This window comes from Gorilla gorilla, chromosome 12, assembly GCF_029281585.2.
Source record: "Gorilla gorilla gorilla isolate KB3781 chromosome 12, NHGRI_mGorGor1-v2.1_pri, whole genome shotgun sequence".
Classification (NCBI taxonomy): Eukaryota; Metazoa; Chordata; class Mammalia; order Primates; family Hominidae; genus Gorilla; species Gorilla gorilla.
Window position 1 is genome coordinate 112234781 of NC_073236.2, and position 13269 is coordinate 112248049.

At 39.7% G+C, this 13269-nt stretch overlaps 1 protein-coding gene across 1 annotated transcript in view; it reads right to left on the reverse strand.

Annotated features, from left to right (window-relative positions):
* SLC4A1AP (solute carrier family 4 member 1 adaptor protein) overlaps positions 1–13269 on the reverse strand; it is a 31491-nt gene that overhangs the window by 12755 nt on the left and 5467 nt on the right. Inside the window, exons 5-8 of the mRNA XM_004029024.5 lie at positions 12810–12949; positions 6538–6698; positions 4855–4924; positions 4295–4481 (exon numbers count right to left, since the gene is read on the reverse strand). Coding sequence (XP_004029073.3) covers positions 4295–4481; positions 4855–4924; positions 6538–6698; positions 12810–12949 — 558 coding nt within the window. The remainder of the gene's footprint in view (positions 1–4294; positions 4482–4854; positions 4925–6537; positions 6699–12809; positions 12950–13269) is intronic.

Consider the following 13269-nt stretch of genomic DNA (forward strand, 5'->3'; position numbering starts at 1 on the left):
GTCCCAAGGTTTTATCTAAAAATACCATGATACTGACAAAGAAACCTCTGGCAAAATAAAAATTACCAATAAAAATTACAAAATGAATATCTAAGCATATAACAATAAGAAAGAGGTATTCAGACCAACAGATTTTGAATGGACAAGAACAATGCTGACTGTCACAGACACAGAGCTATGATGAGGCTGCTCCCTTAGTCAAGTAATTTGCCACATGCTACATGACTTCACACCCATGAAATGACTACAGTACAAAGGTCACTGGCAAAGGAGAACATATAAGCAGCAGGAGATTGATCCATGGTGTAAAGCCCTATTTCCCACCAACCTCTGAAGAGTGTCTTACTTATCTGGAGCTCCCACTTAAGCGCAATAGCTCTGAGCATTTAAAAAAAAAAAGTGTGCATGGGGATGGGGGTACAGTATGCAGGATACCCAGTGTAGTAATGACAAAGATATAGTGAGAGACTGCAACTGCTGAGCCTGTCAACATTCTCAATGGCTGGAGATAGTTAGAAAAGCTAAGCCCATTAGGGCAAAGCTGAGGAAGGGTATAAAGAAGAGATAGTAGAAATTAGAAAGGCAGGGGGAGAACAGAGCAAAAACAAAAGGGATAGCAATTCAGTTGACAAGATACTCAGAGCAGGCAGAGGTGACAATGAGAATATGGCATGAGGAGACAGAGGAAACCCCAGAATAAGCATACTAGACCGAAAAGAAAGCCCTCTGTTTTCTTCACATTGACCATGGGACAGCCCTGCAAACTGGAATATAAGGACAGTAATGGCATTCGACTCACAGTGACCCATACCAGATGTTAGCTACCTGGCCCTCCCTGAAGCCCCACTTGCTACTACTGCCTTCTTTTACCTAAGTCTTACCCCCTTAGTAGCACTCTTAAGTCCAGCCTCAAGCCCCTTTCTCCCTACCAGAGATAAAACTCATTCCCTTGCTAAGGCCACCAGAAGAATGCTGCCTGCCTGGCCATGAAGGACATTTTGTCAAATCATTATCCTTCACACCCTTCCCCACAGGCCTCAGGAAGGCTCTGGCATAGAAAGACAGAAGCAACAGCAACACAGATGTTTTCAGCTACATTAAAAAGCTGGGCTGGCCTAGAGGATAAGCTAAGACTGGCTCAAAGGAGATGAAAAAGCAGAAGATGGAATCACAATCAAGATTGCTTGCAGGGGTTAGGGTAGGAGGCAGAAAGTTTGGAAGTTCAACCCATAAGTGAAAAGAGGAGGAAGAAGATACACATCTAGACCAGTATCCAAAATAGGAAAGGGAGGAAAAACCAGGCAAGCACACAGACTGATAGCAGGAGAGGAGGCTCTGGAGGAAGCTGAGACATATTTCGTTTTCATTTTTTTTTTTTTTTAATTCTTCTTGCCCCAAATGTTGTTGTTGTTGTTGTTGTTTTCCAAAGCAGAGATTTGTTTTTGTTTTGTTTTTGTTTGTTTGAGACAGGGTCTTGCAACCTCACTCTCCCAGGCTCAAGTGATACCTCAGCCTCCCAAGTAGAGGGGATTACAGACAAGCACCACCATACCCAGCTAAGTTTTTATCTTTTGTAGAGACAGGGTCTCACTATGTTGCCCACGCTGGTCTCAAACTCCTGAACTCAAGCCATCCTCCCGCCTCACTCACTCTCCTAAAGTTCTGGGACTACAGGTGTGAGCCACTGTCCCCAGCCACTTTTATTAACAAATAGTTTTACTGTAACAAAATTATTATATGATTCTTACTTTTTCCAGTTATTTGTTATTTAGAACTAGAACTGCAACTACACTACAGTAAATTTGGACCTAAAGTGGTATGGCTATTTGGTACAGGATTTTCTTTTCAAATTCAGTATATCTGAATAGAATAGAAAGTATATTCACATGTTCAAAACTCAAGTATAAAGCACATATACTGTGAAAAGTCTCCCTCCCATTGCTGTCCCCCAGCCACCCAGTTGCCTTCCCCATTGGCAATCAATATTATTAATTTTTAACAAATCTTTCCAGAGATACAGTAGCAGATGCTGTCCCTCCCAGATTCCCTTTATCAGGCCAAACAGCTACTGCAGACATCGGCTGCTAAAGGCTCACACCTGCACCCTTCCCAGAATTGCTGCGAGCCCCTCCCACCCCCTAGTCACCGGCAGCCTATGACCAATGAAGGGTTGGGGGGACAGGGTATCGAAACCCAAGCCCCATGCCTCCATGGCATCTGTGGTGCCATTCAGGCTCTCCTGAAACCATATCTTAGCCCAGCTTCTTCTCCTGCCCTCTCCTGCTTCCCTCACTCCCATACAGATTTCTCCTGAGAGCACTCTCTTAATAAATCACTTGCAGATGAATCTCCGATTCAGTCTGTTTTTAGGGAACCCGACCTAAACAGATATTATAAACATAACCATGGCCTACTTATCTATGTATTCTTCCCCCACCATCATTTTTTACAGACAGCGCCTGTTATACACACCGTTCTGCACCTTGCTTTTGTTACTTATCTTGATAGTGTTTCTGTATCTTATATATAGTTGCCTTTTTTTTTCAACAGCTATATGGTGTTCTATTGTATATCTATATCATAATTTATTTATTTTATTTATTTATTTTTTTGAGATGGAGTCTCGCTCTGTCGCCCAGGCTAGAGTGCAGTGGCGCAATCTCGGCTCACTGCCAGCTCCACCTTCTGGGTTCACGCCATTCTCCTGCCTCAGGCTCCCGAGTAGCTGGGACTACAGGCACCCGCCACCACAACCGGCTAATTTTTTGTATTTTTAGTAGAGACAGGGTTTCACCATGTTAGCCAGGATGGTCTCGATCTCCTGACCTCGTGATCCGCCCAACTCAGCCTCCCAAAGTGCTGGGATTACAGGCGTGAGCCACCGCACCTGGCCGCAATTTATTTAATCCATCCCCTTTCATAAACATTTAGGGGATTTCTAATTTTTTACTACTATTAATATAAACAATGCTGTACATCATTTCCTAAGTATGTGAGGGACAAATTCCTAGAAATGAAATAGATCAAAGGGCATGTGCATTTGTAATCAGGATAGAGACTGCCAATTTGTCTTGTATAGAGAATGTACTAATTTGTCCTTCAATGAGCAATATAAGAAAGTGCCTTTTTGTCAGCCTCATCAGCACAGTATAAAATCATAATTAATCTTCATCAAATTCATATATAAAAATGCTATTAAGACCAGGTGTGGTGGCTCACACCTGTAATCCCAGCACTTTGGGAGGCTGAGGTGGGCAGATCCCTTGAGGCCAGGAGTTCAAGACCAGCTTGGGCAACATGGCAAGACCCCATCTCTACAAAAAATTAAAAATTAGCCAGGTATGGTGGGGCATGCGTGTGGTCCCAGCTACTTGGGAGGCTGAGGCAGGAGGATCACTTGATCCCAGGAGGTCAAGGCTGCAGTGAGCTGTCACTGTGCCACTGCACTCCAGCCTGGGTGACACAGTGAGACCCTATCTCAAAAAAAAAAAAAAAAAGGTATTAGGTTGTAGTATTTGTATTTCTCTTATGATCATGAAGTTGAGCATCTTTGTATAAAAGATGCTATTTGTATTTCTTTTCCTGTGGCCTGTGAGTAGACATCCTTTACTCATTTTTCTCCTGGGTGGTTGGCTGTCTACTTATCATTCAGAGGTCTTTTTATTAATAATTTAATTTTTTTTTTTTGAGACAGGAACTTCCTCTGTCACCCATGCTGGAGTGCAATGGCACGATCACAGCTCACTGTAGCCTCGAACTCCTGGGCTCAAGCGATCCTCCTACCTCAGCTTCCCAAGTAGCTGGGACCACAGGTGTGTTCCAACATGGCTGGCTAATGTTTTTATTTTTTGTAGAGATAGGGTTGTGCCATATCACCCAGGCTGGTCTTGAAAGTGATCTGCCTGCTTCAACGTCCCAAAGTTCTAGGATTACAGGTATAAGCCACTACGCCCAGCCTCAGAGGTCTTTTTATATTAGATAAATTAGCTTTTTGTGCATGATGCTTTTTAAAGGAGTTTATTCTACACTAAAAGATTAAGTAAAAAAACTTCAGAACCTTCCAATGAATCAGAAATCAATATAGTTTTCTCAGAAAATCCTCTATCAGTCTATATTTCACAAATATGAAACAGGTTTTTAGTTACTCTATGAAACCACTGCTTTCTGTGCTTTAAAGGGTTCCTTGCATTACATTTGTATTATATAATGATTATTTAAGAAGATAAAGCGATAATTGAAAATGTTATCTATGCTACCATACTTATTTAGAATTCCAAATATAACTAAGACTTACTTTTTTAGTTCTGGAATCTCTGCTGGCTTTACAATTTTTATTAACCCTTTAAGTCTCTGTTGTTCTTTCCTCAGTTCAAAAGTTCTCAGGTGAAGTTTCTTCCGGGACACACCATCTAATGTACTGCCTGATTTTATTTCTGACATGAACGCATCTAAAGAATCCTGAGATGGAGACTCTGATAGAACTGTCCAAGAAAAGAATAACACATGTTTAGAAAGATGATCCTGAATATTTTAAAATTCAGCCAAAGTTTCCATATAAAAGTCACTAACATAAAACCGGACAGAGGACATCACTAGTAATAGGAATAAGGAACAGGTTATAGCCATGAGACCTTGGGAAGTCATTTTGTCTCAATGGGCTTCATTCCCCTCAACTATTAAATAAAGAGGTTAAACCAAATGATTTATAATGTTCTTTCTAGTTCTAAAATGGTATGTTGCTCCTTTAAAAGGCTCCATATTCTGTATGGTATTTCTTATTAACTAATGTAGCCCCAGTGCCTAGCATAGAGCACTATATATGGTATATTAATAAATATTTGATGAAAAACTTACCTTGGCTTGAGGCTTTCAATCTCTCAGAAATTTCAGAAAGTTCCCTTTCAGCATCATTTAATTTTGCAACCTGTAACACCCAAATCAACAGGGTTAGAAAGTTTTTCTTCTTTCAAACTGTTTCCTTATCATCCTCCTGTTTTAATTATTCTTACTAGAAGTTTTAAGAAGATTAATTCAAAAGTCCAGTTAAACTGCTACTTATGGAGTTAACACTTTTTTTTTTTTTTTTTTTTGAGATGGAGCCTCATTCTGTTGCCAGGGTAGAGTGCAGTGGTGCAATCTCGGCTCACTGCCACCTCCGACTCCCGGGTTCAAGCGATTCTCCTGCCTCAGCCTCCCAAGTAGCTGGGACTACAGGTGTGCACCACCACACCCACCTACTTTTTGTATTTTTAGTAGAGACAGGGTTTCACCATGTTGGCCAGGATGGTCTCAATCTCTTGACCTCATGATCAGCCTGCCTCAGCCTCTCAAAGTGCTAGGATTACAGGTGTGAGCCACCACACCTGGCCAGAGTTAACAGTTGTTTTTTTTTTTTTTGAGACGGAGTCTCGCACTGTCGCCCAGGCTGGAGTGCAATGGCATGATCTCGACTCACTGCAACCTCTGCCTCCTGCATTCAAGCAATTCTCCTATCTCAGCCTCCAGAGTAGCTAGGACTACAGGCACACACCACCATGCCTGTCTAATTTTTGTATTTTTTTTTTTTTTAGTAGAGGTGGGGTTTCACCACATTGGTCAGGTGGGTCTCGAACTCCTGACCTCAGGTGATCCACCGGCCTCAGCCCCCCAATGTGCTGGGATTACAGGCATGAGCCACCATGCCCAGCCAGGAGTTAACACTTTTTATGTGTTAAATCCAAATTTAATTTATTTCTGAATTAAAAAACACAGAATTAAACAGAATGAATAACTTGGACTTTATTTTACTCAGAAGAAAGAGCTCAAGGCATTTGTTTTCGCATAAATCAAAAGGATAGATGTTGGGTAATGTTTTAAGCTCTGAATCCTACTATAAATTAATACCTGTAAGAAATTCCTTGAAGTGCAATTGCTGAATCAATGCATTTTTAATATTGACAGATGTCGTAGGATTGATCACTTAAAAGGTTGTATTGTACATTCCCACCAGTTGAGAGTCTACTTCTCCATATTCTGGTCAAGCTCTGCATTATTAATCTTATGTTTTTTTCTAGTCAAATAGGTAGCCTATTACCTACCTATTATTGTCTGTTACCTACCCATTAACACATGTCACCTTGTGATAATTTCCTGAAGAACATACTGTTTCAGACTACATATTACCATACCACATTCTTCAAAATTCCTTTGACTTCTCTTGACTGCCAGAAGGCTAAAGTCAATTTCACCTCAGAACGCCCTAACTTGGAACTTTTTCCTTTCCTTTTGAGAGAGGTAATATCATATCCAAAGAATGTTAATTAATGGATCAATATCCTGAAGGAAAGGATCTAGCAGCAAGCCATATTTTTTTCAAACAACTTGGATAAGACTAGTTGTCTGTTACCATTAAATTAACAGACCACAAAAGTTATACTTCAGTATCAGATTTCAATGCTACTACTTTAAAAATTATCATAAAACATATTTAAATAATACATTATGTTATTAAAAATTAAACTATTAAATACCACAGCTACTTCCATAAATAAAACTTGCCAATGATTCAAAGGTCTCTGGCTTCTCATCAATCTTGCCAGCCTTCTTCATTCTGTTCAGACGCTTCTTCTCAATCAGGCCAGTCCTATCAAGAAATGTGTCATCATCACTATCATAAAAGTCTTCATCTTCCCAGTTCTTGGCTTTCCTTTTCCGAGATACTAGAGGTAGGTAAAATGATGAATAAATAAGTTTTTAAAAAAGAAAAGAAAAAGAAAGAAGGCAAGTAGGCAAGGAGCTTAAAATGTCACCATCAACTACTGAAAGAGAGGTTCTACAAGTTGCCAAACTATGTATAAAAACAAAGGGCTAAACCTTGAAGACGTTATACTAAGTGAAATAAGCCATATATAAAAGGACACTTACTGCATTATGTGAGGTACCTAAAGTAGTCAAATTCATAGAGACAGAAAAGTAGAATGGTGGTTGCCAGAGGCTCGGAAGGAGGGAGAATGAAGTTAGTGTTTAACAGATACCGAATTTCAGTATGGAATGATAAAAAAGTTCCAAAATGAACAGTGTTGATGGTTCCATAATATTGTGAATGTACTTAATGCCACTGAGTGATACTCTTAAAATGCTTAAAATGGTACACTTTTCTGTTATGTATATTTTTCCACAATTTCTTATTAAATAATTTTTCATTAAAGCAAATAGTTAATTTATTTAATGAGCAAACGGCTTTTAAAAATCAATGAGGATGGCCAGGCATGGTAATCCCAGCACTTTGGGAGGCTGAAGGGGGATGGATCGCCTGAGGTCAAGACCAGCCTCACCAACATGGTGAAACCCCATCTCTACTAAAAATACAAAAATTAGATGGGCATAGTGGCGGGTGCCTGTAATCCCAGCTACTCAGGAGGCTAAGGCAGGAGAATTGCTTGAACCTGGGAGGTAGAGGTTGCAGTGAGCCGAGAAAGCGCCACTGCACTCCAGCCTGGGTGACAAGAGTGAAACTCTATCTCAAAAAAAAAAAAAAAAAAATCAATGAGGAAAAAAGGAAAATGAAAAATGAGAAAAAGGACAATAACCCAAAAGAAAATTTGAAAAAGGATAATGAAAGCAGTTCACAGAAAAATACAATAAATATTTTTAAATATGCTACTTTAAAAAAAAATAAAGTACAAATTTAAAAATTAGATACTTCTCATCTATTAGACTAGAAAAACATAAAAAGATTAATAATTGGTGGGAATGTACATTGATACAACCTTTTTGATGGTCAAGCCTACAACATCTGCCATTAAAAATGCATTGATCCAGCAATTCCACTTCTAGGAATTTATTCTATAAATATCAATGCAATAGTATTTACAACAGTGAATATGTAGAGTCCATCAATAAGAAACTATGACAGCTATTACTTTTTTGTTCACCCTACAACATTCTACTCCCTTTGTTCTGATAAAAGTACCTCTTTCCCCTAGAAAATTCCTCCCCCATTTTATCTGGTTTAGGGATAGTCATAGGACCAAAGCCAAATCAGTAAGACTCTTTCCCTCATATTTATATTTAGAGATGGGGCAAAGAGGCTCTCTTTACAATGAGGTTATTAAAGTGAGGGACTGTAAGTTCACGGCTGTAAGCAATCAGCTTTTCAGCACAGGGTAAGAATCTGTCTGCAAAGTTTAAAAATGCACTCGTGAGACAGACTCACTCACAGAAACACACACACACACACACAACTTGTATATGTCCTGGTGATGCTGAGTCTACTTCAGTAGTACTAAGTTATGGTTTCAGAACTTGAGGTTCTGGTTCATGCAGTTGTTCCTTCATTCCTGTTCCTTCATCCTGAGCTATTCTTCCCAGCTTCTGCAGCCAATGACCTTTCCCCTAAGCTAGTTTGAATTGGACTTCTATTATTTGCAAGGAAAATAGTCCTTATTAATATAAGCCTAATTTCCAGGTTAAGATGGTACATTAAACACACATATCTAATTTCCCTCTTTCCCTAAATCCTAATAAACCATAGTAAAGAGATGTACCCAAGCCTGGGCAACATAGCAAGACCTTGCCTTTACTAAAAATAAATCTAAAAAAAGTAGCTGGGCATGGTGGTGTGCACCTGTAGTCCCAGCTACTCAGGAGGCTGAGGCGGGAGGATCGCTTGAGCCCCGGAAGTTGATGCTGCAGTGAGCTGTGATCAGACCACTGCACTCCAATCTGGGCAGCATAGAGGAAAGAGAAGGAAGGAAGGGAGGAAGGAAAGAAGGAAGGAAGGAAGGAAGGAAGAAAGGGAGGGAGGGAGGGAGGGAGGAAGGGAAAGTAAGGGAAAGGAAAGGAAAAAAGAGAAGGGAGGGAAAGGAGGAAAAGAAAAAGAAAGAAAGAAAGAAAAGAGAGAGAGAAAGAAAGAAAGAAATCCATAAAGACCCAAATTTTAGAAAATTAGAAAGTAGACAGATGAGTAGAAACTAACTTAGCAGAATTTAAAAAGATAAATCCTAAACAGTGGGGAAAGCTGAGAGCCAAAGTGATTACACTGCAGAATCCTCAAATGGATCTGCAACTGGGGATGGATAGTAAGGTTATGGAGGACTAAGTAAAAACTGGTTGAGAAACAGATCTTCCTCCCTGCCTACTCATCTCCTTTCCATCTGCAGTAGAAATCCAGAGGTTAATCTCTGGAAAGGGTAAAACAGAAAGTCTTTGGATTACGAGTTGACTAGTAAAGTTCAAGGCATGGGCACTATAATCTAAAAATAGTACTGTCCTGAAAACAGCTGAATGAGAAGCCACTCAGCCACCTTCTACCACTTAGCTCTAGGAATGCTGGCAGCCAGTCCTTTCGTTTCAGGCAGGAGATTGGAAGAGCACTCTCTGGGGAATCTCGCTCATAGACGAGGAAAACCAAAAGGATACTTAAATCAAGGGTTCCCCAACAAAAGGCCCACCCACATCATTCAATAGTACTGCTCAAAGTCAACAAACCCCACCTATATATTCCATGCAGAAACCCCACCTATATATTCCAAACTGTCAATCACCTTTTTCATCCCCAAATAAAAAAACTACAATGAAGAATTACATGACACCTAAGAAAAGCCTTTAACACACAGAACGGAAACCACATAAAAAGAAAAATAACATGGAGAAAACAGAGAGGAGATATTTACAACCCATGAAACAAGAGGATATTATGTTTTAAAAAGGACAATTCAAAAACCAAAAATGGAACTTTCAGAAATTAAAACCTTGGAGTCTCTGAGTCTTCTCTGGCATGAAAGACTGCCTGATTTTAAAAACTTTAAAAAAAGAGAAAGAAATTAAAACCTTGATGGCAAAATAGAGAAGACAGAAAGATAAAGGTGCAGAAATCTCTCAGACAGAAGGAAAAGACACACAGATGAAAAAAAGAAGAAAAAAAACTTAAATGGTCTGTCCAAGAGGTCCAATGTCTGAATAATAAAATTCCATAGAAAACAGAGGGATGAAACAATTAATGACATAATTGCAGAAAACTTCCTGAACAGCCAAGATTTCTAGATCAAAAGGATCCAACAAGTACCCAGAAAAATAGACCTACAGAAAAGTACTTCATAGTTAAGTTTTAGAACCTTTAGAACAAAGGGAAACTCTTACAAACTCTGGCAAGGCGGAAAAAAAAGATGACATACAATAGGATCAAAATCTGAACAGTTTAGGATTTCTCAAAAGCAACATTGAATGTAAAATAAGAAAAATTGTTTCCAACTTAGAATTGTATTCCCAGCCAAACTATTAATCAGGAGTGAAGCTACAATAATTATATTTTCAGAAGAGAAGGATTAATAAAATTTATTTCCTATACACTCTTTCTCTGAAATCTACTAGAGGATGTCCACCAAAACAAGAAAGTAGACCAAGAAAAGGGAAGATGTGAAATTCATTGAAGACTATCATCACCCATGCCCTCTAGTGTTGTACCAGCTTTTTAATCTGCTAAAAGTACAGAAGGATGTACTACTGTGCAAGGAAATAAACCAAGAAATATGAGAATATGAGAATCAAGAAACAGAAAAGTCAACCCTGGAGAAAGGACAAAGAAATCTGAAGGATGATAGGAAAGTTAAGTCCCAGGTGACAGTTCTGTAGCAGATCTGCAGAGCAATAAGCCCTGAAAGAAAAATAGTGCTCTTCAGAAAAAGTGTCTCCAAAAAAAATCAGAACTGATAAATTACTTAATCATTAAGTTGTTTGATGTGGTGAGGCTACTGAAAGGTGTGGGAGGAATGAGCAAGAAATACAAAGCCCCAAAGACATGAAAAGCAAACGCAATTATTACCCTTAGGAAAAACAAAAAGAAATAAAACTGCTCAGTTATAACTAATATTTGCATAAGCATAATCACGTAAATACTAAATACTAATTTAGCAGAGTCGACAGATAACGTCTAAAATAAGTGACTAAAAATATAACAGCATACTCTTGTTCTTAGAAATACAGGTGTTTTTAGGCTGGGCGCAGTGGCTCACGCCTGTAATCCCAGCACTTTGGGAGGCCAAGGCAGGCGGATCATGAGGTCAGGAGTTCGAGACCAGCCTGGCCAATATGGTAAAACCCTGTCTCTACTAAAAATACAAAAATTAGCTGGGTGTGGTGCACGCACCTATAGTCCCAGCTACTCAGGAGGCTCAGGCAGAAGAATCGCTTGAACCCGAGAAGCAGAGGTTGCAGTGAGCCAAGATCATGCCACTGCACTCCAGTCTGGGTGACAGAGTGAGACTCCATCTCAAAAAAAAAAAAAAAAGAAAGAAAAGAAAAGAAATACAGGTGTTTGTTGTTTTTTTTTTTTAATTTAATTAATTATTTATTTTTGAGACAGAGTCTTGCTCTGTCACCCAGGCTGCAGTGCAGTGGCGCGATCTCGGCTCACTGAAAACTCTGCCTCCTGGGTTCATGCCATTCTCCTGACTCAGCCTCCCAAGTGGCCGGGACTACAGGCACCTGCCACCACACCCAACTGATTTTTTTTTTTTTGTAGTTTTGGTAGAGACAGGGTTTCACCGTGTTAGCCAGGATGGTCTCGATCTCCTGACCTCATGATCCGCCTGCCTTGGCCTCCCAAAGTGTTGGGATTACAGGCGTGAGCAACTGCGCCCGGCCAAGAAATACAGGTGTTTTTAAATGCCAGAATAAATAACTGAAAAAACTGAAAGCCTTTAGGGAAGAAGACTGAGGATGGGTAGGGCAAGGAACAAGTATATTTTATTATAAGCCTTTTGGTAGTTTTGAACCAGACATAAGTTACTTTGCAATAATAAAAATATAATATAAGCCTTATTAATAAATGATGATCTACTCAGACTTTTAAAAAAAAAACAAGCAAAATACACAATTAATGTATTGATACATATTAATGTATTGATGTAATATTCATGATATGGCCAGGCGCAGTGGCTCATGCCTGTAATCCCAGCACTTTGGGAGGCCAAGGCGGGTGGATCACCTGAGGTCAGGAGTTCGAGACCAGCCTGGTCAACACGGTGAAACCTGGTCTCTATCAAAAATACAAAAATTGGCCAGGCGCGGTGGCTCATGCCTGTAATCCCAGCACTTTGGGAGGCCGAGGCAGGTGGATCACCTGAGGCTGGGAGTTCGAGACCAGCCTGACCAACATGGAGAAACCCCGTCTCTACTAAAAATACAAAATTAGCCAGGCATGGTGGCGCATGCCTGTAATCCCAGCTACTTGGGAGTCTGAGGCAGGAGAATCGCTTGAAGCCGGGAGGCAGAGGTTGCAGTGAGGCGAGATTGCGCCATTGCACTCTAGCCTGGGCAACAAGAGCGAAACTCCATCTCAAAATAAATAAATAAATACAAAAATTAGTTGTGCAGGGTGGTGCACACCTATAGTCCCAGCTACTAGGGAAGCTGAGGCAGGAGGATGGCTTGAACCTGGGAGATGGAGGTTGCAGTGAGCCGAGATCATGCTGTTGCACTCCAGCCTGGGTGACAGAGTGAGACTCCATCTCAAAAATAATAATAACAACATCCATGATACATTCTTATGTTAAAAAAGTAAGTCACAAAAGATTGTAATTAACATGACTACATTTGTGTATGAGTGTTTTTTGTTAAAGGATCTAGGTCTCAGCACACATCTATATATGCATAGAAAATGTCTGGGAGAATATAAACAGTGGCTACCTTAGGGTATTGAGAATCTTTTTCTTTTCACTTCAAAAAATTCTGTACAATTTATATTTTCCCCCCATAAAGAAGTTTTATTAGCGTTTGTGTTGAATTTTCCTTTTTTTAAATCTAGAAAAAAAGGGCTCCTATATACTGACCTGCTTCCTGCCGAAGCAATCCCAAAGTGTCAAGAATCCGACAAGCTTCCAGTGAGCACTGGATCATTGCTTCTTTTTTCTTTCCTGAGTGAATGGCCTCAGCCACCAGTTGTTTTCCAGTTGAATCATCCACAGGTAATCTTCATTGATTTGGTGGGAATTATAGCACAGCATTAAGCTCCAATTCTCACGAAAACAACTACTATGCTATGATAATAGTCATTTTTTTTTAGATGGCCTTTCAGTCTTTGAATCCATCTTGTTCTATCTTTCCAATGTTGGATTTAAAATATTTTCTTTCTATTTCTTACCCATCCCACCCCACTCTCCAATAATATAAGGGTTACTAAACGATAAAGGCTCAAATTTAGAAATAGCTTAAACTTAGATGAAAGTTGCTCTTTGGGTTGTTATCTATAACCATACATTAAACCTGAAATTGGCCATTTTCCAGAAAAGA